Source organism: Sceloporus undulatus, chromosome 3 (genome assembly GCF_019175285.1).
Source record: "Sceloporus undulatus isolate JIND9_A2432 ecotype Alabama chromosome 3, SceUnd_v1.1, whole genome shotgun sequence".
NCBI lineage: Eukaryota > Metazoa > Chordata > Lepidosauria > Squamata > Phrynosomatidae > Sceloporus > Sceloporus undulatus.
The window spans coordinates 124749790-124773005 of record NC_056524.1 but is presented as its reverse complement, the minus strand read 5'-3'; the positions used below and the strand labels follow the sequence as shown (position 1 = coordinate 124773005).

The window sequence follows — 23216 nt, the reverse complement described above, 5'->3', positions numbered from 1 at the left end:
TAGTATGTTCTCACCTAAACATTTACTGAACAAGATTTCTAATTTAGCTGTATCAGAACATTTGGAAAATATAGATGATGGTGGATAATTGTAGTTAGGCTAGGAAATGTAGATTAGGTCTGTTTGTATTGCAGCCGACTAAAATTGGAGTTTCTCATACATCTCTAATATAAAACTGTGATTGAGAACTTGGGAAGACCATTAGTTTTATAGTTCTTATATCTCCCCTCTCCCAATTAGTCTTAATCAAAGCATCTGAGCGTTTTTTTATGCTTTCTGTTAGGAAAGCAAACAAACAACAGATGTACTGATGCAGTGATATAATTTCAGAAATGGTTTACAGTTCCCTTCTCCCGCACTTCCTCCTCTCATGTGTATTTCTGAAAGTCTGGGTCTTTTATAAAATAATACTTTATATGTGGTTGGTACAAAAAGGTGAATGTTGTATATATATGTGTGTGTGTGTGGCTTCAACATTTTCAAATTAATTTTATCATTTCAGGTCTACTGAGGTCAAAACTCTGCTGATTTAATCTTGGGAATAGATTTACCCTGTGATAGACATATGCAATGGTGATGTTGCTGTACATACCATAGAACCATACTAGAGCATAGTAGTAACTTGAAGAAGGATGGGTAAGTGGCTTTTTTATACTACAGTGGTCTCCCTTTCCAAGCTTTTCAGTTTTGCCTTTGCAATTAGATAATGTAGGTTTGTGTGTGTGTGTTTCCTAAAATGTTATGTAGGGCATTACACTTATTGCACAGGCCATGCCCAAAAGAGCAACAGCAAATATCACATTATTTAGTTTGAAAAGGCAATTGAAAGGCTGAAGGGCTACCCTTGTATATCGTGCACTTTTACAGCTTTCAAGGCATTTTGGGTTTTGCACTTGTCATAGTTGGAAATCTGCACGATACCTTAAAAAAGCCACTTAACATTTTCAGTTAAACCAGGGGTAGGCAACATGTAGCCTCCTTGTTGTTTGGGCTGGAAAAGCCCCTTTGCTTCCTCTAGGGGTCAAAGTGGAGAAATTTGTCACATTTCCCTTCAAACTAGAGGTGACTACCTTTGGTTGAGAAAAAGGCTGCTCCAGGAACAGAGAAGAACCCCCCAAACTTTTTCTGACCATCCTCTAGGAGATGCACAAGGAATTGTCTTAAACCATTTTTGAAAAACAAACAGTTTTTCAAAATAATTCAGGGGTGGAGGGCATCATTTGTCAGATCCAGCCGGTGTGTACAAGTAAGTGTAGCTACCCATACCTGGGCTAAAGTTTAAAGCAGAAATAATCCAGTTTGAGACTGCTTTAACTGTCCTGGCTCAGTACTAGGGGATCCTGGAAATTGTACTTTATTGTAGCACCAGAGCTCTCGGACAGAGGAGTCTAAATATCTCACAAAACTACAGTTTCCAGGATTCCCTAGCATTGAGCCAAGGCAGTTAAAGCAGTCACAAACTGGATTATTTCTGTAGTGTGTTTTGGACTGTAAAAGCACTAGCTGTGTGTACCCTTTAGATGTTTGAGTCCTCACACCTGTCTCCTTGCACTTGTTCGGATCAGCATTGTAGGGGAACATCATGGGGCAGAAATGGATTCAAACCTTTTAAGTATTGCCTCATCCCATGATATTCACTGCCAGAGTTTGTAAAAGTTTTTCAGGAGAGATGGAGTGCAGCTGTCAGAATAGCCCAAGCAGCATGGTCATTTGTCTTGCTAGATCTAGATCTTGCTAGGTCTAAAAACCTAACTTTTCCAAACTTTGTTCTTTACTTCAGCAAACAAGGGTTTGGGTATACATGTTTGCTGGTATTAAATATAATATCACCTATAGTGTATGCATGTGAGATTACTGAGGCGTTTGTAAATATTGTATTGTAATATTTAACAGTACAATGTGGTTATGCTGAAATGCAAATTTATCAGTATGAGGAAGAGGTGGTGTTTGCTGAAGAGGCAATGTGCAGCAAAGCATGCCACAAATGACACTGTCAGCAGGACTTTGTAGCATAACAGATTGATACTAGAAATTAGTCTATTTCCATTTTCTATTTTATAAAGCACATATTTCCTGAATAGGAACTCATACTAATTGTTTTATTTATGAGTCAAAATAATGGTTTGTATTGCAATAGATCATTTATACTGCTTAGGCCAGTATGCTTTTTGGTGCATTGCATCTTTTATATTTCCTAGACATAGGGGGAATTTTATAGAGATTTCTGTTGGACTCTGTTCACTAATTAAGATCACTTCCTTGAGATAACTGGGTGTCAAGTTTGGTATGATGGGTTTCTAGGTTTGACTAAATTTTCATTCCCCTCCCCCCCCCCCCAAAGAAGGAAGAAAAAAAAAACAGTATCACACTATAAGATGGGAAATAAATAACCACCTTGTTTTGTTGGTGTTACACATATTTAAAATTTGCTGTAACGGGAAACATAATGCAGGACAGGCTATAGCATACTCCGAATATGACTTTCAAATTGGAATGTTTGCTTTCCCTGCACAGAAAACTAGACTTAAATTCAGTGGACTTGTCAAAAGGCCGTGAATTTGCCTTTAAGAGATCAGTGCAACTTTAAGTTAAGGATTTCGGAGTGTAGTGGAGTCTCCTTCCTTAGGGGTCTTTAAACAGAGGCTGGATGGACATCTGTCGGGGATGCTTTGATTTAGATTTCCTGCATGGCAGGGGGTTAGACTGGATGGCCCTTGTGGTCTCTTCCAACTCTATGATTCTATACGTAGTGGTTTCAATTTTGGACTGTGACTCTGGAGCCTAGGTTTCGATTCCCATTTTGGCCATGAAACCCACTGGGTAACCTAGTGCAAGTCACATGCTTTCAGCCTCAGGGGAAGACGATAGTAAACCTCCTCTGAATAAATCTTGCCAAGAAAATCCCATGACAAGTTTGCCTTAGGATCGCTGCAAGATCGAAATGACTTGAAGGCACAAACAAACAACAACAACAAACTTTAGAACTTTTGTTTTGCATTGACTTCAGTAAAACCACATTCAGAGAGTCATGGATTGCTTATATAAAGTCTGGCATAGAGTCTTGCTTGCATCTCATGTTATGCTGCTGCTACCTTACTGACTCAACAAACTACTGTAGATCCCCACTCTAAAACCTGAGAACAGCATATGTATAACAACATATTCCAGTAGCAGAGCAAATCTTGGCAAAAGAGTTTTCTTTTACTACACCAGTGGGTGAAGCTTTACTTACATATGAGTAGGTTTAGACCTATATAATTGAAATACATATCTGTGCTATATGTGTGTAATAGTCCCAAAATGAAACCTTGGGGATTTGTCTCCTGGCCCAAACATAGACCTTGGAAAGCACTGAAGGCAGTTCTATGGGCCCAGAGCTAGAAACCTCCGATTCAAGACAGTTTTATTGTAGTTTGAGGAATGAAATAGAGGTTTGTATTTTCTGTAAAAAGTTCTGTATAATAGTCAAGCCTGTAGAAATAGGAGTAGCCATATTGACCATACAACCAAACCCAAATTACACATTCTGGTGACATCTATGTTAGATCAGTCAAAACATGCAAAATACTTCACACTAACTTTCAAAGTCCATTGCCAGTTTCAAGAAAAAGCCAGTGTGCTTTAAAAGCTAATGTGATATATTTTGTGCCTTTCGCCACAATGTCTACTTTAAAGCCTATCATGAGAAGCTTTGTGACCAGATAACTTCACCTGCTTTGTGATTAAAGATTTAATCTATTATCTTTTTAGATATTCTTACCAGAGAAAGAACTAGGGCTTGGAAAAATTACTTCTTTGAACTATGGCTCACAGATTGTCCCAGTTAACATGGCCAGTAGTTATACTGGAGGATATTGGTAATAGTGGTGTTTCTGGGAGGTTTATGTTGCTTTCACACTGCAGAATCAATGCAGTTTGACACTTCTTTAACTATCTTGGCTCCATCTTTTGGAATCCTGGGATTTGTAGTTTGTTGTTTATCTCTGTGCTGTATGCCATGACGCCCTGCGAATCATGCTATTGTTTTATCTTTTTTGTTCTAGCCAAGTGCTGTAATAAATTCATTCATTCATTCAAATATTATTTGAATTGAGTCTCTACATTGTTCTATTAGACATCAAAATGTTTGTATTTCTTATTTTTTTAAAAATAAAATGCACTTTTTTTGAAAGTTAGGATGTCACTCAGTTTGTTTTTCTTTACAGATGTATCTGTCAGACTTTGCAGAGAAAGGTGTGTGTTTTAGTGACCCACCAGCTGCAGTATCTACAGTCTGCAAACCAGATCTTGATTTTAAAAGAGGTAGGTGGAAAAACGTTTGCTTTATTATGTGTATTCTAAATTTTTAAAGTTGCAAAGGTTTATTTTTAAGGTAAAAGAGAGAATATCTTATTCAGCACTTGGGGCTGCTTTGGAACAACAGAGGAAGCTGACACATTGTAGTTAATTGGCATGCTAGTTTTATGAGTGCTTTCAAAGATTGTTGGAGTCTCATTCCTTCAGTAATCTCAGTGGTAGAGTAAGGACACAACAGAGTCCGAGCTTATCGATTAAAAGCAATGTTTGTGCAAACCGTCAGAATGTTTTCCGCTTGATTCCTCTTGCAAATGGGAGGAACTAAACAAATCCAATGCCTTCCATTTATGGTTGGTTTAATGTAGCTGGATTCTCAAGAAACCAGCTTGTCTTCCCAAACAATCCAAAGTTATAAGGCAACAGTTTTTACCTTGAATACCTTGAAGATCTATGATATCATGCTGTGATAATGGGAGCCATCTCATTATCTGAGCCTTCTTCCCAGGTAAGTGAATAGGCTCATTTACATTTTGATGAGGGTCAGCATCACAGAGGTGATGAGACAGCAGTTGGCCAAGAGGATGACCAGTTGCGCAGAAGCATGAACCTTTCACATCTTTTTCAGCAGAGGTTCTAAAAATGCCTGAAAAAAGTCCACAAAATGAACTCTAAGAAAGAGGCATCTGGAGCAAGGAGTTCCTTTCCCTACCCTGAACTGGGTCAGGACTTGGTAAAGGAGTCCAAACTCCCAGCTCCACCATAAACATCAAAGATTACCAGTCCCATCTGATCTGTGAGTAGAGTAGGAGAATGTGTTAGCTAGTTGTGCCAGGGCTTTTTGGGTACTTGCTTGAAATAATCCAATCTGTCTGTAATTTGTAACTACTGTATTCATCTTCTGCCTGAAGGAACGATAGTCCATCACACAAGATAATATCATTTTGCTGTGGAGATTCCTTATTTGGAATAAATCCTTTTCCTTTAAAAGTACTCATATCTCTCACACTCCTCTTTCATGTGCCAAGGTTGGGGAAGGGAAAAAGAAAAGTCTCCTAGAGACAAGAAGTGACAGAAGAATCTCAGCATTGTCCCATTGCTTTGCTATAAAGGCAGCATTCAAATCAATGGATGGCGGCGGCTACGGATCTCTGCTATTTCCATCCAGCTCAGGCAATAGTAGGAAGAGGGGACTCCAGAAACTATTACAAATGGGTATATTTAATTGGAAAGATTTTGCACTGAAATTACCCATTTTGTAGATTTATTGTACATTTTGTGATTCTTAGGGTATGGAAGTAGGAAAAGGTATTTACTCTGACTTCCTGAGATCGGGAATAGATTTTGCATCACTTTTGAAAAAACCAGAAGATGATGATCAGTTGCCACATTCTGGAACCCCTGGACACGAGCTGCGAAGGATCCGTACATTTTCTCAGTCCTCTGTGTGGTCCATGGAGTCTTCAGTTCAGTCACAGAAAGATGGGGCTACAGAACCTCCTCCTGTGAGTACATGACACATACATGAAACACTTCAACTTCTCCCTTTGAAATAATGGTGTGGATTTTTATTTTTTGGTGATGGTCGTTGCTTCTGTTGTGAGTGCCCTGACTTGTAAGTTGCTAAAAACTTACGGAAGGCTTCTGGGAGAGCTGCTCACAGCTGGACTGACAGCAGGTATTGAGCTGATGATACAGGTCTTGTTTTAACATTAAAATAAAGAGGGAAGGGTGTGTTCTGCTACCATTGTGATTTCAGGGGTGGTGGACTCTTGTGGGAGTTGAGGAGAGATAAATGAATAGGGGCCTGCATATAACCCAGGGGTAGCATTTCATGTTCAATTACTAGTAGCAGTCGAAAGGAGGGGAGAGAGAAAGCTCTCAAACAGTCATAGTAACTATTGTACACCTTGGGCAGGTTTACTTTATCTATTTTATTGTTTGTATGTACAGCACTGTGTAAATCTGCAGTGCTATATAAATAAAGCATAATAACAATAACAACAACAAAGTCGAAGGCTTTCATGGCCGGCATCCATAGTTTGTTGTGGGGTTTTCGGCCTATGTTGCCATGTTTTAGAAAAGTTTATTCCTGACGTTTTGCCAGCAACTGTGGCTGGCATCTTCAGAGATACTGGTGAAATGTCAGGAATAAACTCTTCTAGAACATGACCACATAGCCTGAAAAACCCACAACAAACTATAGTCCCAGTAGAGATCTATAACAAGAGGGCAAGTGTGTATGTCATGAGGGCCACATTTCTGTCCTAAACTCCCATAGGCTGTATTCATGCATCTCAGGCACAATGGAAGTGATATAGTACTATTTCTATCTGTTTTGTTTTGCGTTTTTCGCTGATTTTGTATTTGAGGATTGTTGCAAGGCTTTAGGGATGGATGAATAAAGCCACATTTGTGGGTGGTTTGGGGCCGTGTTAGGGGATGCATGTGCACTACGGAATAATAGTGCAGTTTTATACTGCGTTACCTGCAACTACCTCAAAGCTATGGAATGCTGAGGTTTGCTGTTTTATGAGATATTTTGCCTTCACTGTCAGAGAGCTCTGGTGGTACAACAAACTACAAATCTCAGGATCCCATAGGATGAACCATGGCATTTAAAGTGGTGTCAAACTGCATTATTTGTGCAGTGCTGATGCAACCCGGGTGGGTGGGGGGATTCGCCCCAAAATTAGCCAAGGGATTTTTAATAGGGGGGACTTGAGAGTCTTCTTAGGGTGCTCATGGTTGTAAAAGTGGAGCCTCTTGGACCTGCATGTGGCCTATGGGCCATACTTACCCCACCCTTCTTCTGGAAGACTTGTCTTTTTTTCAACAAACAAAATATTTTAAAAACCTCATGATCCTTCTTGTAGAAAGATCATTCTTGCTCTTTGAGCATTTGCTTATTTTGAGGGAGAACAAGGTTGTATTTATGGGCCTGTAAGCAGCATTTAACAGTCATTTTTGAAGCTCTTTTTAAAAATTCGGCATGTTCTTGAATATTGCTGCTGGTGGATGGGGTAGGGATCTGGGTAAATTGTTACTCCATTTTCTTGTTAATTCTGTGGATATTTTCAGATTCCATCTTCTATGTGTATACATTTATTTTAATGTTGTCTCAAGTTACATAGGTTTGTTTTGTATCACAGACTAGCTGCTTGTAGCCATCAGATGTCTTCAAATGGAACTTTAATATTGTAGTTATTTTCAAGAAATGAAGGAGTCATGTTTTTGAAAATCGTATCTGTGGTGGTAACTAATTTTGGGATAGGGTTTGGAAGTACAACTGAAACTACGGAATCTGGAATTCTGAAATTTGAAATATTCCAAAACCCAGAACTTTTTTTCATGAGTGACTGAAATAGTGGCACCTTTGCTTTCTGATGGTTCAGTGTACATAAGCTTTGTTTTATGCACAAATGAAAAATAATGTATAAAATTACCTTCTGGCTATGTGTATAAAGTATATATGAAACATAAATGAATTCTCTGTATTAATATTAGCCTTGGGTCCCATCTCATTATGTATTATGAAAATATAGGTATTCCAAAATCCAAAAAAATCAAAACTACAAAACACTTCTGGTCACATGCATTTTGAATAAGGAAGACTCAACTGTAATTGCTTTTTAGAAAGCCATAGTCTAGTTTCTGCGCTTATCACAGAATAATTTTCATTGAACTTAGTAGAATTTACTTTTGAGTAGATATCCACGGATTTGCACTTTTATTCATGTACTTTGGAAAGTCTTTTTTCCCCCTGGAGATCAGTTGCAACAATTTAATGTTTTACCTTAATTTACTTATTCCTTCCGTGCACTCCAGATGGAACCCATCCTAACTGCACTGCCAGAAGAGAGCCGTTCAGAGGGGAAAATTGGCTTTAACATTTATAAGAAGTATTTTGCTGCTGGGGCAAATTATTTTGTCATATTTATACTTCTTTTTCTCAATATTTTGGCACAGGTAAGGTATTTGGCATTGCAAGTGAAAACATTGTTGATGATTTGTGCTTACAGCATTTCAGTATGTGCAAGTTCCTACTGCGTGTAGGTGTGTGATGTGAAACAGCATAACATTTTCATATGTATTAGAAGTTTCTTTTTCCTTTTTGAATTAAACAGCTCAGATTACAAACCAATTCAAGGTCTGTTTAATCCTATTAATTTAAATTAATCAATTCAATCAAATTTTATACTCAAATTTCATACCGTTTTATATATTCCAAATTTTTGTATTCAGATTTTATACTTGGCCTGTATTTTACATGATGGTATATAATAAATGAGAGCCAGCATGATGTCGTAGTTTGAGTGTTGGATTAGGACACAGGGAAACCAGGGTTCAAATCCCTGTTCAGCCTTGGAAACCTACTGAGTGACCTTATCAAATCGCACTCTTTCAGCTTCAGAGGGAGGCAAAGTAAAAATCCCCTCTGAGCAAATTCTGCAAGAAAATCCTGTGATAGGTTTGCCTGAGGGTTGCCATAAGTCAGAAAGGATCGGAAGGCAAACAGCAACAACATAGAGTAAAAACTTCTCTCTCACTCCAAAATTTGTTTTATTTTAAGAAAACATTTTTTCTCTTTGTGGCCTAGCTGCCTACAAGAGATCTTAGTAACAGGGACAGTTCAGAGAGAATGTAACTGTGTAGAGCCTTGGGAATGTGGACTGAACCTACTTGTCCGAGGCTTGAGCTTCCAGACAGTTGCATATTAACTCTAAAGCATTTGTATATTTTATTGTGCCTGAGTGGAACATAACATGGAATTTTGTTGGTGTTCTAACTGCTCCACTGCATAATGGTTTTTCTGTCTGAGCCAAAGGAATTTACCTTAGACATTATGAAATTATTGGTTGTTTGGAAGGACATCTAAATGCCTGCCAGAAGCACTTTGTCAGTAGTGATTCAGGACTTCATGGCATGAAATTGTCCCAGTTGATCACCCCAGCAAAGACGACATCTCATACTCTTTCCTTGGTATTTGTATTTGGCTAGAATATTTGAGGATGTCCTCATTAATTTTATTACCATGGTATTGTCCTAGTAAAGTTGAGACTTTTAGTGGTCTCTTAGTTGGGTGGATGAATGTATTAATATATAAATAAATAGATTAAATAGTTAAAATAGGTCATCTTCAAAAAGTGGAATGTTGGGTATTAGCGTTTTCAGAAATTTCCCAATTTACGTTATTGGTTTTCCTGTTGGAGCCCCAATCACTGTCAGATACTGAGGTGACTAGGGTCCAAAACACACTGCAGAAATAATCCAGTCTGAGACTGCTTTAACTGTCCTGGCTCACTGCTCGGGAATTTTAGAAACTGTAGTTTTGTGAGATACTTACCCTTCTTTGTCAGAAATCTCTGGTGCTACAACAAACTACAATTTCCAGGATTTCCTAGCACTGAGCCAGAGCTATTAAAGTAGTCTGAAACTGGATTATTTCTGCAGTGTGTTTTGGACCTAGGTTGTCGATACTGATCCCTTCAAATTGCTGTCTTTGTGTAAGAAAAGGTTCTGCCCACCCTCTGCTTGACTAAGGGGTGAAACAAACCATCCTGAAGGAGGAGCTTGCTGCTGCCCCTTTGAGAGCCAGATTAGGCTATGGCAACAGCATGCCACGGCCCCAATCCGGCATTTTTCCAGTTCAAAAAGAAGCAGCAAAATGCCACTTTTTTTAGCCTGGAAAAAGGGTGCCTCTGCCACTGCCACAACACTTTTCCATGCTCTTTTGGGTGTGCAGCATGTGAACGCCATGTCAAAGGAGCTCTGTAATGCTACCTGCCATGCTGTCAGGCAGGTGGCGTGATGCCAACTTGGGGGTGGATTTGGGGCTGTCATCACCCAAATGCCACACCCCCACGCTGATCCAAGCAGGCATTTATTGTTGGTCTGTACAGCCTGCAAATTGCTCAGAGTGATGAAGAGGTCTGAGAGACAGCAAAACTGAGTATGTTGTAAAATTTAAATGATTTAAATGATTACACACAAGTAAGAGCACACTGTTGTGCCTGCTCTGTGGTGATGGTGGTGGTAGTAAACAAACCAACAAGCCAAACATTGTTATTTGTGGGCTAAGTCTTTCTGTAGATCTTTATGCTATTGATTTGTGGTGTAAAAAAGCAAAAAAATAATAATTAAAAAACAAAAAAAACAAAAACACAAAACAAAAAACAAAAAACAAAAAACAAAAACAAAAAAAACACACACAAAAAAAACAACAACAACTTTTGTAAAGCATTCTGGAGAGATCATCTTGTGGTGCACCTTGATGCCATGGGCAGGAGCTACTTAGAAGCCTATTTTTTAGATTCTGTATATGATTTTTCTTTTTTTATTCATTTATTTGAAGTATTTATATATTGACTTACAGCCCACAAGAGCTCTCATCTTCCATTTACTACTACTGCTTTTACTATTGTTATTGCTGTTTTTACTTTTTGGAAGCTATATTTTAAAGTATGTTTACATATATTTAATAATAAAAACACCAGTCTCATCAAAGCTGATATCCTCTAGATGTGCTGGAATACAGCTTCCAGCTGCACATATTGGGGCAATCTGGTAGGCACATCTGGAGAATATCAGATTGAGGAAAGTTGCTCAAAATGGACTGCTGCAATTGAAACATCTCCATAGCTAAAACTGGAGAGTATTAAAGTAAGGCAAACAAAACTCAAATCTCTGTGGTTGACTTTCTTTAAGGTTGCCTATGTGCTTCAGGACTGGTGGCTTTCTCATTGGTAAGTCATTCTTTCTTTTAAAATCTTTTAATTAGAATCATAGAATCATAGAGTTGGAAGAGACCACAAGGGCCATCCAATCCTGCCCCCTGCCATGCAGGAACTCTCAATCAAAGCATCCCTGACAGATGGCCATCCAGCTCTGTTTAAAGACCTCTAAGGAAGGAAACTCCACTACACTCCGAGGGAGTGTGTTCCACTGTCGAACAGTCCTTACTGTCAGGAAGTTCCTCCTAAAGCCAAGGTGGAATCTCTTTTCCTGTAGCTTGCATCCTTTGGGTCCTGTTCTCTGGAGCAGCAAAAAAACAACAACAAAAAACAAGCTTGCTACTTCCTCAATATGACACCCCTTTAAATATTTAAACAGAGCTATCATATCACCTCTTAACCTTCTCTTCTCCAGGCTAAACATTCCCAGCTCCCTAAGTCGTTCTTCATAGGACATGGTTTCCAGACCCTTCACCATTTTAGTCACCCTCCTTTGGGCACACTCCAGTTTCTCAACATCCTTTTTGAATTGTCGTGCCCAGAACTGGACACAATATTATTCCAGGTGGGGCCTGACCAAAGCAGAATAGAGTGGCACTATTACTTCCCTTGATCTAGACACTATACTTTTATTGATGCAGCCTAAAATTGCATTGGCCTTTTTAGCTGCCTCATAACACCTGTGACTCATGTTCAACTTGTGGTCTACCTGGACTCCTAGATCCCTTTCAGGGATTTATAATTTGAAAAACTGAGCACATTCACAAGTGCAGATTTCCCTGCTTAGAACAATTGTTTGCAGGTGAACAAAACAAACCTTCATATATACTAGGTCAGATGTAGGAAAAGTCTCCTGTGACTTCAGTCCTTAGATTGTGGAACAGGATAAGGTACAGTAAAGCGTGATCAAGTGGAACAAAGGTATCCCTCACCTTCCAAATCTCAATAGTTAGCAGCAGCTGTTCCCTCCCAACATGGCAAAAGTCTTACTGATGGAAAGAGGGGCATAGAAGTTTTTAGGAGTGTCCAGTTCTGTAAGTGCCACCAGATGCCCTGGGCATTGTTCTCCACCCCTCTTCCTGTTTTCCATCAGGGAGAAAGTAGCCATGTTGGGAAGGTGAAAGCTTAGGTTTGCAAGTTGAGGGAGGACATGTATTTTGGTTATGCTAGATAGAGCTTTACCTCACCCTAATCTACAGTCAGTTCAGGATTAAAGTTATAGGAGCCCCATTCCGTATCCCTTCTGGTGACCCTGACAGTAGTAGAAGATATAGATTGAGGGTGAGGTGCAGGCACCTATTGGACTGACATCCAGAAAAACCATGACTTTCTTCACCATTTACAGCATGGATAAAAAGTCTTCTGCCTTGTCTCAGAACTAGCTCCATGTTGCATTCAGTACAGCTAAACGTAGGGAAAGGGAGCTTTCTTTTTGTGGAACTACAGTGGTTTCTTAACTCATATTTTACTGTGGAGAGTGAGAATGTACTATAGACATTTCCAGATGGAGTGTTACTCAAGCTGCCAATTAGAAGGCATGGTGTGACTATTCCATCTGTTTCCTCTTAATGGATTTTCTGAGATAGGGAAACAGACCAAAAGCTGTGGTAGCTGTGAGATATAACCATATGATTCTCTGATTCCTCTTCCCCCTGCCCACTTGCCACTGGCCACAGAATGGCTGGGGAGATTGCAGCAAAATGATAATTCCTATGGAAGGGCTTTTAGTTGTTGCAGAGGCAGGAAGGGAATACCATCATCTGCAAAGACCAAAAAAGACATAGGTATACATTGGGCCTAGGCTTTCATGTATCATAAACAGGATTCCAAGGTTATGCAGGAATAATTCCATTACCTCTCCATTAAAGTGACATTTAATATAGTTCATTTCAGCAGCCTTTTCCTATGTATTTACCTCATTGTATTTAAATGATTTTATTTTCTCTTCACTCTTTGCGATATTTATACAGGGCAAAGGAACAACAAAAGCTGAATGTTACTATAGAGGGAAACACTGGAATAAACCAAACAAGAACTCTTGATCTTGAGTGGTATTTAGGAATGTATGCAGGTAAACACATAAACACTTTAATGATGCAATTTGCAAGAAGCTCATTAACAGCAATAGGCTCTCAAGATTTTCCTTTTCTGCAGTGATTTGTGTTATTACAGATTATCGAGGCTACTTTGTCCTCTGGTTACACTAACTGGATGCAAGGTTGTTTTTTTTTTAAAATGAGTTTAAAAAGAGATTAAGAAGAGGGAGAGATTTAATTTGTTTTCTGGATTTTGGAAAGCAATCAGAAAATAAGTATTCCAAAAATCACTCACTATAAACATGTGGGTTTTCTCTCTCCAAATTGATTGCTCTTGCTAAATTTTCCATTGTTAGTATGAGCAGACAGGTGGATTAGAAATTGTCTCGGATTGTTTCCATTTTCTTTTAGTCTAGAAAGATCAGTGCTTGAAGAAAAAACAACAACCCCAAAATGAATATATTGTGTTCTTGAATAACAGAGGAAAGTAACAAATTACCAAGGGGCTACCCTAGAGTGAATTGCATGGCATGCAAAACTTACAGTAGCTCTTGTTTCAATAGCTATTTTAATGAGTTAGTAGAGCAATGTGGGGGGAAAAACAACTCTTGGGAGGAGATCGGGAACAGGTCTAAAAGATTGGAGCTTGGGAAAGTTACTTTTTTGAACAACAACTCCCAGACTCCCTTAGCTATAATGGCCTCTGTGTGTTGTCATCTAAAAAGGAAGGTCTCCAAACTCTGCTAAAGATCAAATCCTTCCTATCCCAGCTCTTCCTCTCACATATGCTGGCTTTGATTGAGAGAGTTACAAAAAGCATTCTGCCAGCATTGATACAAATTCAAAAGAGATTGAAATCTTTATTAGCAATATTCCTTCTCTCTCTCTGGCCTATAGATAATACTTAAAATAACAGGTCAGTGTGTTAAATGCATGTCAAGTGCCTTAATATTTTGCACATTTTCTAGCCTCAGGGAGTCTTATCTACTTCTCTGCCAAGGGAACCTGGTGCACTTCATTTGGGAGCAAGTTCTAGAATGAAAGACCACTCTGTTGGGTCACACATTTATTTTATGTCTTAAGCCAAATGTGATGATGGAAACCCACTGAAAACACTAGGACAGAGAGCAATATGGCTTAGGGTGCGGACAACAGTTCAGAAAAAATTTAAGAAAAATTCTCACCTCCATGTTCCTATATCAGCTGGGGGCCCATGTCCCACGTGCTCTTGGTAGTACCCAAACTTTATTGTCTTAAAAAGCCCAACTTGTTTTGGCCTTGTCACAAATTGGCCTTTTTTTCAGGGGCCATTTCCAGAGATTTCAGGAGTTGCAGTCTGCACTCTCAACAAAGTGGACACTCGGAGCATTAGAAGAAAGGCAATATTTCCAGTTTTTTATTCTGGCCCATGAAAAATGAACACTTTTTTTATTAAAAAGATGAGATGAATTTGTATACATGTGTTATATACTGATTTTTTTAAAATAGCCTGAATGTTCCCCATCTCTTTCATACAGCTGCTTATCCCTCATAATCCAATGAATGTTTCAAGAAGGTGTGGCTTCTAACAACTGATTTTCCTCTAGATAAACCATTTGAAAACTGCCAGTCTTGTTAATTTCGTTGTCTTCCATTTGAACAAACTATCATATAATTATTTACTTTTGAAGTGTGTAAATCATACCTTTTGCAATGCAATATTTTCATCCAAAATGGATATAATAATCCATTGCCTAAAATTCCCTTTGCAGTTAGAAGGATACATTTCCTGACATTTCATTTATTTTCAGGTTTCACTGTGGTCACAGTACTGTTTGGCATACTGAGGACTATATTGATGTTTCACGTTTTGGTTAATGCTGCTCAGACTTTACATGACAGCATGTTTCAGTCAATTTTGAAAGCTCCAGTGCTCTTTTTTGACACAAACCCTATTGGTAAGTTATGCAATACATATTGCATCATACATATTGAATGAATTACAATGTTTTTCCTTACAGTAGTTTTTTTAAAAATGCAATTCCAGCAGAATATTAAAATTGTTGATGCTTATTTAATGAATATGACATCATTCTTGAAAAATCTGCAGTATTCAGTTTTCTATTGTCATTGATCTTGTTGTATATTTACGCTAAATCCAGAATGCTTGTGCTGTATTTGTGTGCTCATTGTTCTCTGATTTGTTAACAGCAATTTGAATATTTGTACAGTGAATGACTATGTCTTTTCCTTATTTAAAAGGAACAAAACTGTTAGGTTAATCTTGACCTAAACATAGTTTTGAACATAGTTATCTCAGGCTACAATTGCATAATTATTTTCCTGGGAGCCAGCCCCATTGAAATCAATGAGGTTTGCCTCTGAATAGATATGTATAGGATATACTGTAAATAGTAAGATGAGCAGTCACGTCTTAGGTTTCAGGAAATCCCTCAGTAGCATTGAACAGGTGTCATATAAATTCCCTCATTCTTTTTATGTCATTGTATTGGTAATTGAGATAGATGTGATAGAGAATAAAGATCATTGTCCTTTAAAATGTATTTGAAAATATACAGAATAAATATCTATTTTTATTTATGGAATATAAACATTGCATAAACTTCCATAGAAAGTGGATTCTTTGTTTACCAGTAATAAATACAGGTGCTAATAAAAGTGTTTTTCTTTGCCCTCAGGCTGGCAAATGATAACAAAATCATTTACTTTGATATTAAAGTAATAGGTTGTTATCTGGACAACTATACTTAACTTTGGCATACAATTGTGGTGCTCATTTCTATACATATTCAATGTCATTTAGCAATTTGTTTCTGTTTCTGTTTAGATATCTTGATATTATGATGTTAGGCCTTTTAGCCAAAGAAGTAAACTTGAATTGAGTAGGTTAGGATTTGCTAACAATAGCAGCATGCACTAAGGAAGAAGCTGACTGCAAAAGATCTGACCTTTTCATTGTCAGTTTGAGTTGAAGGATGAAATATGCCATTTAAGGCTTTCTTGATACATTTAACTGTCTGTTTCATGGTATAGAAAATGTACCTCTTTTTATTATTTTTGAGACAGAAATATGTACTAATCAGTCATTGTGTACTAACCAATAAATATTACTGGTCATTTTATTTGCTTTGTATACTAAATCATATTAAGTGATAATTTATCCTTGCCTGCATCCCACCCATTGCTTCTTGTGCCTGCTGCTCTTTTGTAAGAGCCCTGGAAAGGATGTCAAGCATGTCTTTCCAGTAAGATTGAAGAAGAAATCCAGAGTGCTTTTCCCTGGGGGACTCTATTCTTCAGTATCAGAAAAAGTGGATTTAAGTTTATGATATAATCATAATTCTCACCTCAGCACAATATATAGATATATGTCTACAGTTTCTCTTAGGGTTGTGGGTCTAAATTATGGATGTATGGCATCACAGCATGTGGTCAATTGAGGAAACTGGAAAATATGGGTTTGGGGAGGGAAATGCAAGCTTCAGTTGATATCTTTTGGGAAAAGACAGGGAAGAGACTGCTAAAAATAATCCAATTTTTTCTTTTCTTTATTTAAAAATAGCATGTTGAATGTAGCTGATAAAATCCATTTTGCTTGTTTGTTTGTTAGACCATATTTTCAGTCTTGTTAGAGGAGACTTTGCCCAAGGAAGTGCATGCTGAACTCAGAATTTGAATATATAGCATTAAATGGAATATAAATATCCCTACTGATCAGTGCACAGTATCAGAGCTTAAGACTAAAACATTCAGCTCTTAGCCCCAAAGGCTAACATTCATATCAAAGAAGACTTAACAGAACACTGGCACACCTGTTGTGAACACTGGATCATTTTGCCTTCCTCAAATATAAGTCTTAACTATGATTTGTTTTGCTTAAATCATGATTGTTAACTAGTTAAAGCTTGCCTAACAGCTGAGATGTGAAATTGTGGCTTGAAATAGATCTGCAAATTGCATTGTCCAGAACTCCAAGAATGTGCTTACTGAGGGCATAGGCTCCCGACTCTTTCATGACAAGGATACACAACAGGATAGCAGTCCTTTCGCAGATACTTTATTTGATGTCTCTCACCTATTCTTCTTCTATGCTGTGGAGCAGACAGAATGTTCTCCATGCTCCAAAGCTCATCATGACACAAGCCTTCTTTTTGCCTTTTTGGCAGTTCATTGTCATACTGAGGTTTGGCGCAGGTAGAAGCTGCTCTGGCTGCTCCAAAGTCCAGGTCAACCTATAGAATATCTCCGTCTGTACCTAAAATTCAGGGGTATGGAGTGACTTCTGTATCCTTTGGGGGCATTCGCACTCCTTTTTTTTGTCCCAAAGAGATGCAATTCACCATGTTGATGCATATTGGGTTTGTTGTTCCTCCTACGTTTTGGGTTCACGAATCTCTTTGAGTTATTTTAACCCTTGTATTATTCACAAATGCCATTTTTTTTCGGGTTAAAATGTGGCTGCCTCCCTTCCTTTAATGATACAGAGTGATCCAAATTGATTTGGAAGCATATCACACTGCTGACGGTGTGGATTGATGCAGATTTTTCAGGAAAACTCAGGGAAAAAACTTGGTATCAAATACGCTGGGTTGTTTTTTTTACCAGTCCCCCACAAAAGTGCATCACGTGTATTCAGCAGATGTGTGAACACCAATGATTTAGCCCAGATTCATCCTGGATTGTTTTCATAGTATGAATGGGGCCTTAGTAATACCATGGTGATTAACCATATTTTAGTTAAAGCACTTACGTGTGTTTTCCCATTGAGAATTATTTTTAAGTGCTGTTTTGTCTGATGAAGAAGCCAGTGGAACTTTGAAAGCTTGCAACATGTATTTTGTGGATTTTGGATGTTACTATACTTTGCTACATGCCCAACACAGCTACCCTGGATATATTTTCTGGGTGTAAGATACCACATTTTAGCCACATGAGAGGAAACCTATAGAGAGGGCCAATGGACTTGGGACTTGGCCATTTGAGGTTTCTATCTCCAACAGAGGTAAAACATTTTTTATTTAAAAAATTGGACTACATTTGGCATACTTTACCAAAACAGCACCTAAAGAACATTTCCTAATGCAAAACCATGGAGGGCTTCATTTGAAATTCAGTGCTCTCTGCCTAAGAAATGAGCTTATAGCTTCACAAAGGACAGAGGCAACATAGATCTCAAGAGGAACATCTCTTTTTTTCTTGGTTCTTGAATTTATATTTTTTATTTCTTGGAATACCCACATGGCCAGAAGAGGAGGTTCTCACCTGGACTGAGAACAGCCATATCTTGACCAAATGTGACTAATATAGTAATAATTTTTTTCTCCTGTATGATTTTTAACATTTTTGCCTGTGCAGCTTTGAAAAGCTTGCAATATGTCTTTTGTGCATTGTGTTTGATCCAATAAAGGTATCACTATAGATTTTTTTTGTGGGTTTTTTGGGCTGTGTGGCCATGTTCTAGAAGAGTTTATTCCTGATGTTTTTCCAGCATCTGTGGCTGGCATTTTTAGAGAATGCCAATACTCTGAAGATGCCAGCCACAGATGCTGGCGAAACATCAGGAATAAACTCTTCTAGAACATGGCCACATAGCCCGAAAAAACCACAAAAAACTATGCATACCAGCCATGAAAGCCTTCAATTTCACAAATGTATCACTGTTTTGTGGATTTTGTTGAACTTTGTTATTGAACTTTGTTATATGGCCAGTGCGTCTACCCCTGGCTATGTTTTCAACCTGTATATGAATAGGCAAGCTAGATAATAGAAAATTTGTATGTGCCTTATGTATATTATGGACATCTTAGTAAATCCTTAATAAATATTGCATGCTCTGTTAGTTGATCTAATTTACAACATGACCACATTAAGTTGAAGGTATATTTGTTTTAACACATGAATTTTGCCATCCGTTCACTTAAATAAATAGTACTTTCGTTTTCTTAGTTTTTTATTAGTCTAACACAAGAGGGCAGCATGAGCTATTTTATCCTGTTCTAGCTTTACAACTAATTTGTGTGTTGAGAGTGGGGAGAGCGACAAAGATTTCTTTTCACTGTTTTTAATGTCAATTTTTGAGCACCAGAAATAGTAATAGTTAGATTATATAATGGTCTACTGAGAATGTAGTTTTATGGCATTCATCACATGCAAGTAAGACATTCCCTTGGTATACTCTTAGTGTAAGTGACCTGCTTATCCACAGAGAGGTTTGTAATGGGATACACTGCTGATTCTGAACTAGAGAAGGTAGCAGAAGTAGACTTATCCTGTGCATGTCAGGAGGCAAGTCCGTTCAACTCATTTGGTCTTGTTTTGAAGACAGTGAGTGTAAGATCCAACTGTGAGAGGGCTTGTTTTTGTTCATCTATCTTTTTTGGTTTGGGGTTGTTTTCTATCAAAATAGTTTGAGTTTGTATTACCTATATATTTATTTTCTGTGGTGCTAGCTTATAGGATACATGTTGCCCTTGTAACGTTTCATTGTCTGCTTGGAGTACCATGCATTATGGTTCTGAAAAAAATGTGTATACTTATGGTCTCAGAAACGCTATGTGTTGTTTATATGCTGATTACCTTGTACAAGAATTTGGACTGAGCATCCAATAAGCGTGTATGTAGGCATCACTTAGATTGCATTTCTGAGATCTGACCTTTCTAGATTTGAACATGAGGTCTGGGAATAACCAAAGAAAAGATCCCTGTCTTGGGGCAATGAAGGAAAACAACTACTAGCCACAGCTGATACTATTAGTCCAGGCAGATCAATGATCTAATTCTATTTTACCTTCATGTATTCGTCAGAGAAAAGCATATCTGAACAGAACTCTAAAATACAGAATTATATCCCAGAATAAGATTCTAACTGTTCTGATGTAACACATTGCCGTTGCAGAGTATGCTTATTATTGTGCTTTGAACAGAGCTTTAAAAAGTTACCTTTTTATTACATGTCTCATAGTCCTCCAAGCACAGATCTGTCAAAATGTTAGTGTACTGAATGAATATATTTCAGCATGTTGAAAATTAGTATGGTGATAACGGAGGGTATTAAATTGCCATTTGATCATCTGAATGGCGAGACTTCTCTTGACAGTGTTCCTGAATCTGTGCTTGTTCACACAAGTGACTCTGCTCAGCTGGTAGCATGTTTAAACAAGAAATACTGGTCTGAAGGCCTTTAATTTTTATAGCAGGTAGTATTTTTGACAGATCATACGGGCCGTTTACAAAGCAAAGCTTCGTGTTAAAATATTTCATTTGTGTTGTCATTCGTCATTGGCATAAGCATTTGGGCATAGTGCCAGAAGACGAGTGTTATGTCTGTCCAGGGTAAATTACTGAGCTTTCTGTTTTTGAAAACTGGATGGATTTTAGTGACTTAAATAAGAAATGCACATTTTAATGTGAACAAGATGAGTGTAAGGTGGTATGAATAGACATGTTAGAGGCTTGATAACTTGTGTGATTATGTGCACTGTGGATCAGTTCTCAGTACTCATAGTGTATTGTTTGATTATGCTTCATGCTTACTGTGTGCGTGACAACTTTATATATTTTGTATATTTTTATTTGATTTCTAAAATATTAATAAACTTTCCCCCAATAGGTCAGTAAAAAAGAGTCACAGCTTGAGAAGACAAAAAATACAGAAGAGTTGCATCAGTCACAAAGATCTTGAACAACCACATAACACTCTAAATATTATTTTTGGGTGTAAGCATGGAACAGTTAGTAGGTTGAAGTAAGAGGTGTGGCAATTAAACCTGTTTGGCTGCCACATGTTTAAAGAGAAAAGAACACCTAAATGTTTTTGCATAGAACAATATAACAATGGTTCTGTGTATTTAAAGCCTTATCAGGGTGTGATATATTGAATGATTTTTATGGGAGTAGTTCTTTTACAGCTATTAGTATCATAATACCTTTTGTTCCAAGTTTAAATAGCCTTACTTACACATGCGTCTATTAGATGATAATTCTTAAGATTTTGTTTGTAACCTTTATGAAGCTAACTAGGAGTAGGCTAAGATCAGTAAATATTACACTAAAGGTTTGTTTACTATTTGCATAGCAAAATTCATCTTTACTCTAGTGTCGCTTGAGGGTGGGACTGTAAGTTGCATAGGCCCTGCGACTGCCACTCAAGATAACAGCACCGCGTTGGGCTATGCATTTCTATGGCTTTAGCACTACATAGAAACATAGGGCACATTGAATGGGATGATACACACCGAAAGTATATGAAATGGGATTACCATATTTTGTTGGCAGCATGTTCTGTTCTATATAATGTATAATTTTGCCCTAAATCACACCAAGTGAGGCAAGCATAAAATATCCTTGTTCTTCTATAAATCAAAGTGCCATGCTAATGTTACCAAAGTAGATTGCACTTTGACTACCGCATCACACATGTAGAAAGTTAGGAACATGACAGGAAGAAGGCTTGGCTGAACAGGTACCATCATGTGCAGATCCAAGGGCCATAACACACTATTTGCCTTAGTTTTTGAATAGATAGGCAGAACAATTCTGTGGCTGCAGGGGAAGGAGAATCAACAGCTCAGGAACTCTCTCTCTTTCAAAGCCTCAGTGGGCTCATGCTTGCCAAGTTTGGAGTTGGTATGGGGGCAATTAAGGGAAAATAATTACAGTAGCTCCACAGAACGCATGTGTTCCCCTTCCTTTTCAAGATCATGGCAGTACAACAGGAGATTTTGGATCTATTGGATCTCTCAGTCTGTTTTATTATTTACTTATTTCAAGGATTTATATCCCACCTTTCTCCCGCAATGGGATCCAGTCTACCCATTGTTTGGCACCCTTCCCTCACTGCTGTGGAAACAACATTAGAGGTGAAGTAGTATAGATCCCGCTGTTGCAACGAAGAAGATTCAGTAAATATGGAATCTGTACATGTTGATCTTTGCATTCCCATAGTGTGGCTTTCTCCATGTAGCAATAGGAGAGCAAGCCCCCTTGGGCATTATTTTGTGTCCTCAGTCTTGTTTGTCAGAATATTCCTCACTCCTGTGTTGAAAATGGCTTGGTATTAAATACTGTTGATGATAAAAGTGTTCCCTTAACCCAGTTATCTAACTATTGTAACTCAAAATATGGTAAAACAGAAGAGGACAAAGGAGGAAGTATTAAAGAGAATGAAGTGCTTATCTGTAGAGATGCTTGAAATGTAGCCTAGTTACTAGCTGTAAAAACAAAGTCATTGGTAGAACAAGTGCTATGACATGGTAATAGGTACATGGCATTCTTACGTGATTTCCTAGAGCTTAGATGCTGGATTTGGCTATGCAAAAATAGTAGTATTATTGCCAGCAATATATCATTTGTTGGAGAACTTTTGTAGCAGTTTGCATGGCAGTGACGTAGAAAACTCTCTATAGAGATGTAGCAAGGGCTGTGCACATAGAGTATGTGTCTTTTCCAGGCTGTGAAATCAGACAAAATGCGTAGCGTATCTTTCAGTTAGTGGCTGACACAAGCATTGAAATTTCTACCTCTGTATTTTGTAGTGGGAAATTTCAATATGATCAGGGTTTAGGAGGAGCCGAGGTAGGCAAAAAGTTTTCATTTTGTACTTGTATGTGTCGTCACCAAGTCAGTGAAATACCAGCGTAAACAAAACAAATGATAAGCACACTTTGTGTTAGCTTTTTTTCTGCAAGCCAGTGATTGAGAGAGGGGATGCACTGCATAAGAAAACATTATCTTGGATTCTGTGACTTGGGAAGCTGTGGGTTGGAATGCACCAAAGACCTTTACAATTAAAAGTTATTTCATTAATAGTTGCTACTGGTTTTTGCAATGCATGGAATACTCTCTCCCAGATGATCCTAAGTAATCTGTGCTGCAGCATCTGGATGAATTAATTAGACTTCTGCCAGATTGCAAGCACCTGGCAGATTATGTAACAGTGGTGGAGTGTTTTTAGACTCAGGAGGATCTGGGAGTGACTTTTTTTTTGCAAAACACTTCTCAGATTTAGAATCCAAACCACATATTCAGTAGATGAAAAAAAATGAAGAAGACGGGGAGTGGGAAGTAGTTGGAAGACAAGTTATGAAGAGTAAAATGCTAGTGATAGAAATTAGTCTTGGATGTTTGAGTTTAGTTTAATATTCCTTAAAGAAAA

At 38.0% G+C, this 23216-nt stretch overlaps 1 protein-coding gene across 3 annotated transcripts in view; it reads left to right on the top strand.

Moving 5' to 3' along the window:
• Nucleotides 1-23216, top strand: part of ABCC4 (ATP binding cassette subfamily C member 4) — a 191347-nt gene that overhangs the window by 60717 nt on the left and 107414 nt on the right. For all 3 annotated transcript variants that reach the window (XR_006103129.1, XM_042460587.1, XM_042460588.1), the window contains exons 14-19: nt 4206-4302; nt 5583-5798; nt 8122-8262; nt 11002-11039; nt 12998-13098; nt 14854-15000. Coding sequence is in view for 2 of the 3 variants with exons in the window: in XM_042460587.1 (XP_042316521.1) it covers nt 4206-4302; nt 5583-5798; nt 8122-8262; nt 11002-11039; nt 12998-13098; nt 14854-15000 (740 nt within the window). In the remaining variant the exon portion in view is untranslated. The remainder of the gene's footprint in view (nt 1-4205; nt 4303-5582; nt 5799-8121; nt 8263-11001; nt 11040-12997; nt 13099-14853; nt 15001-23216) is intronic.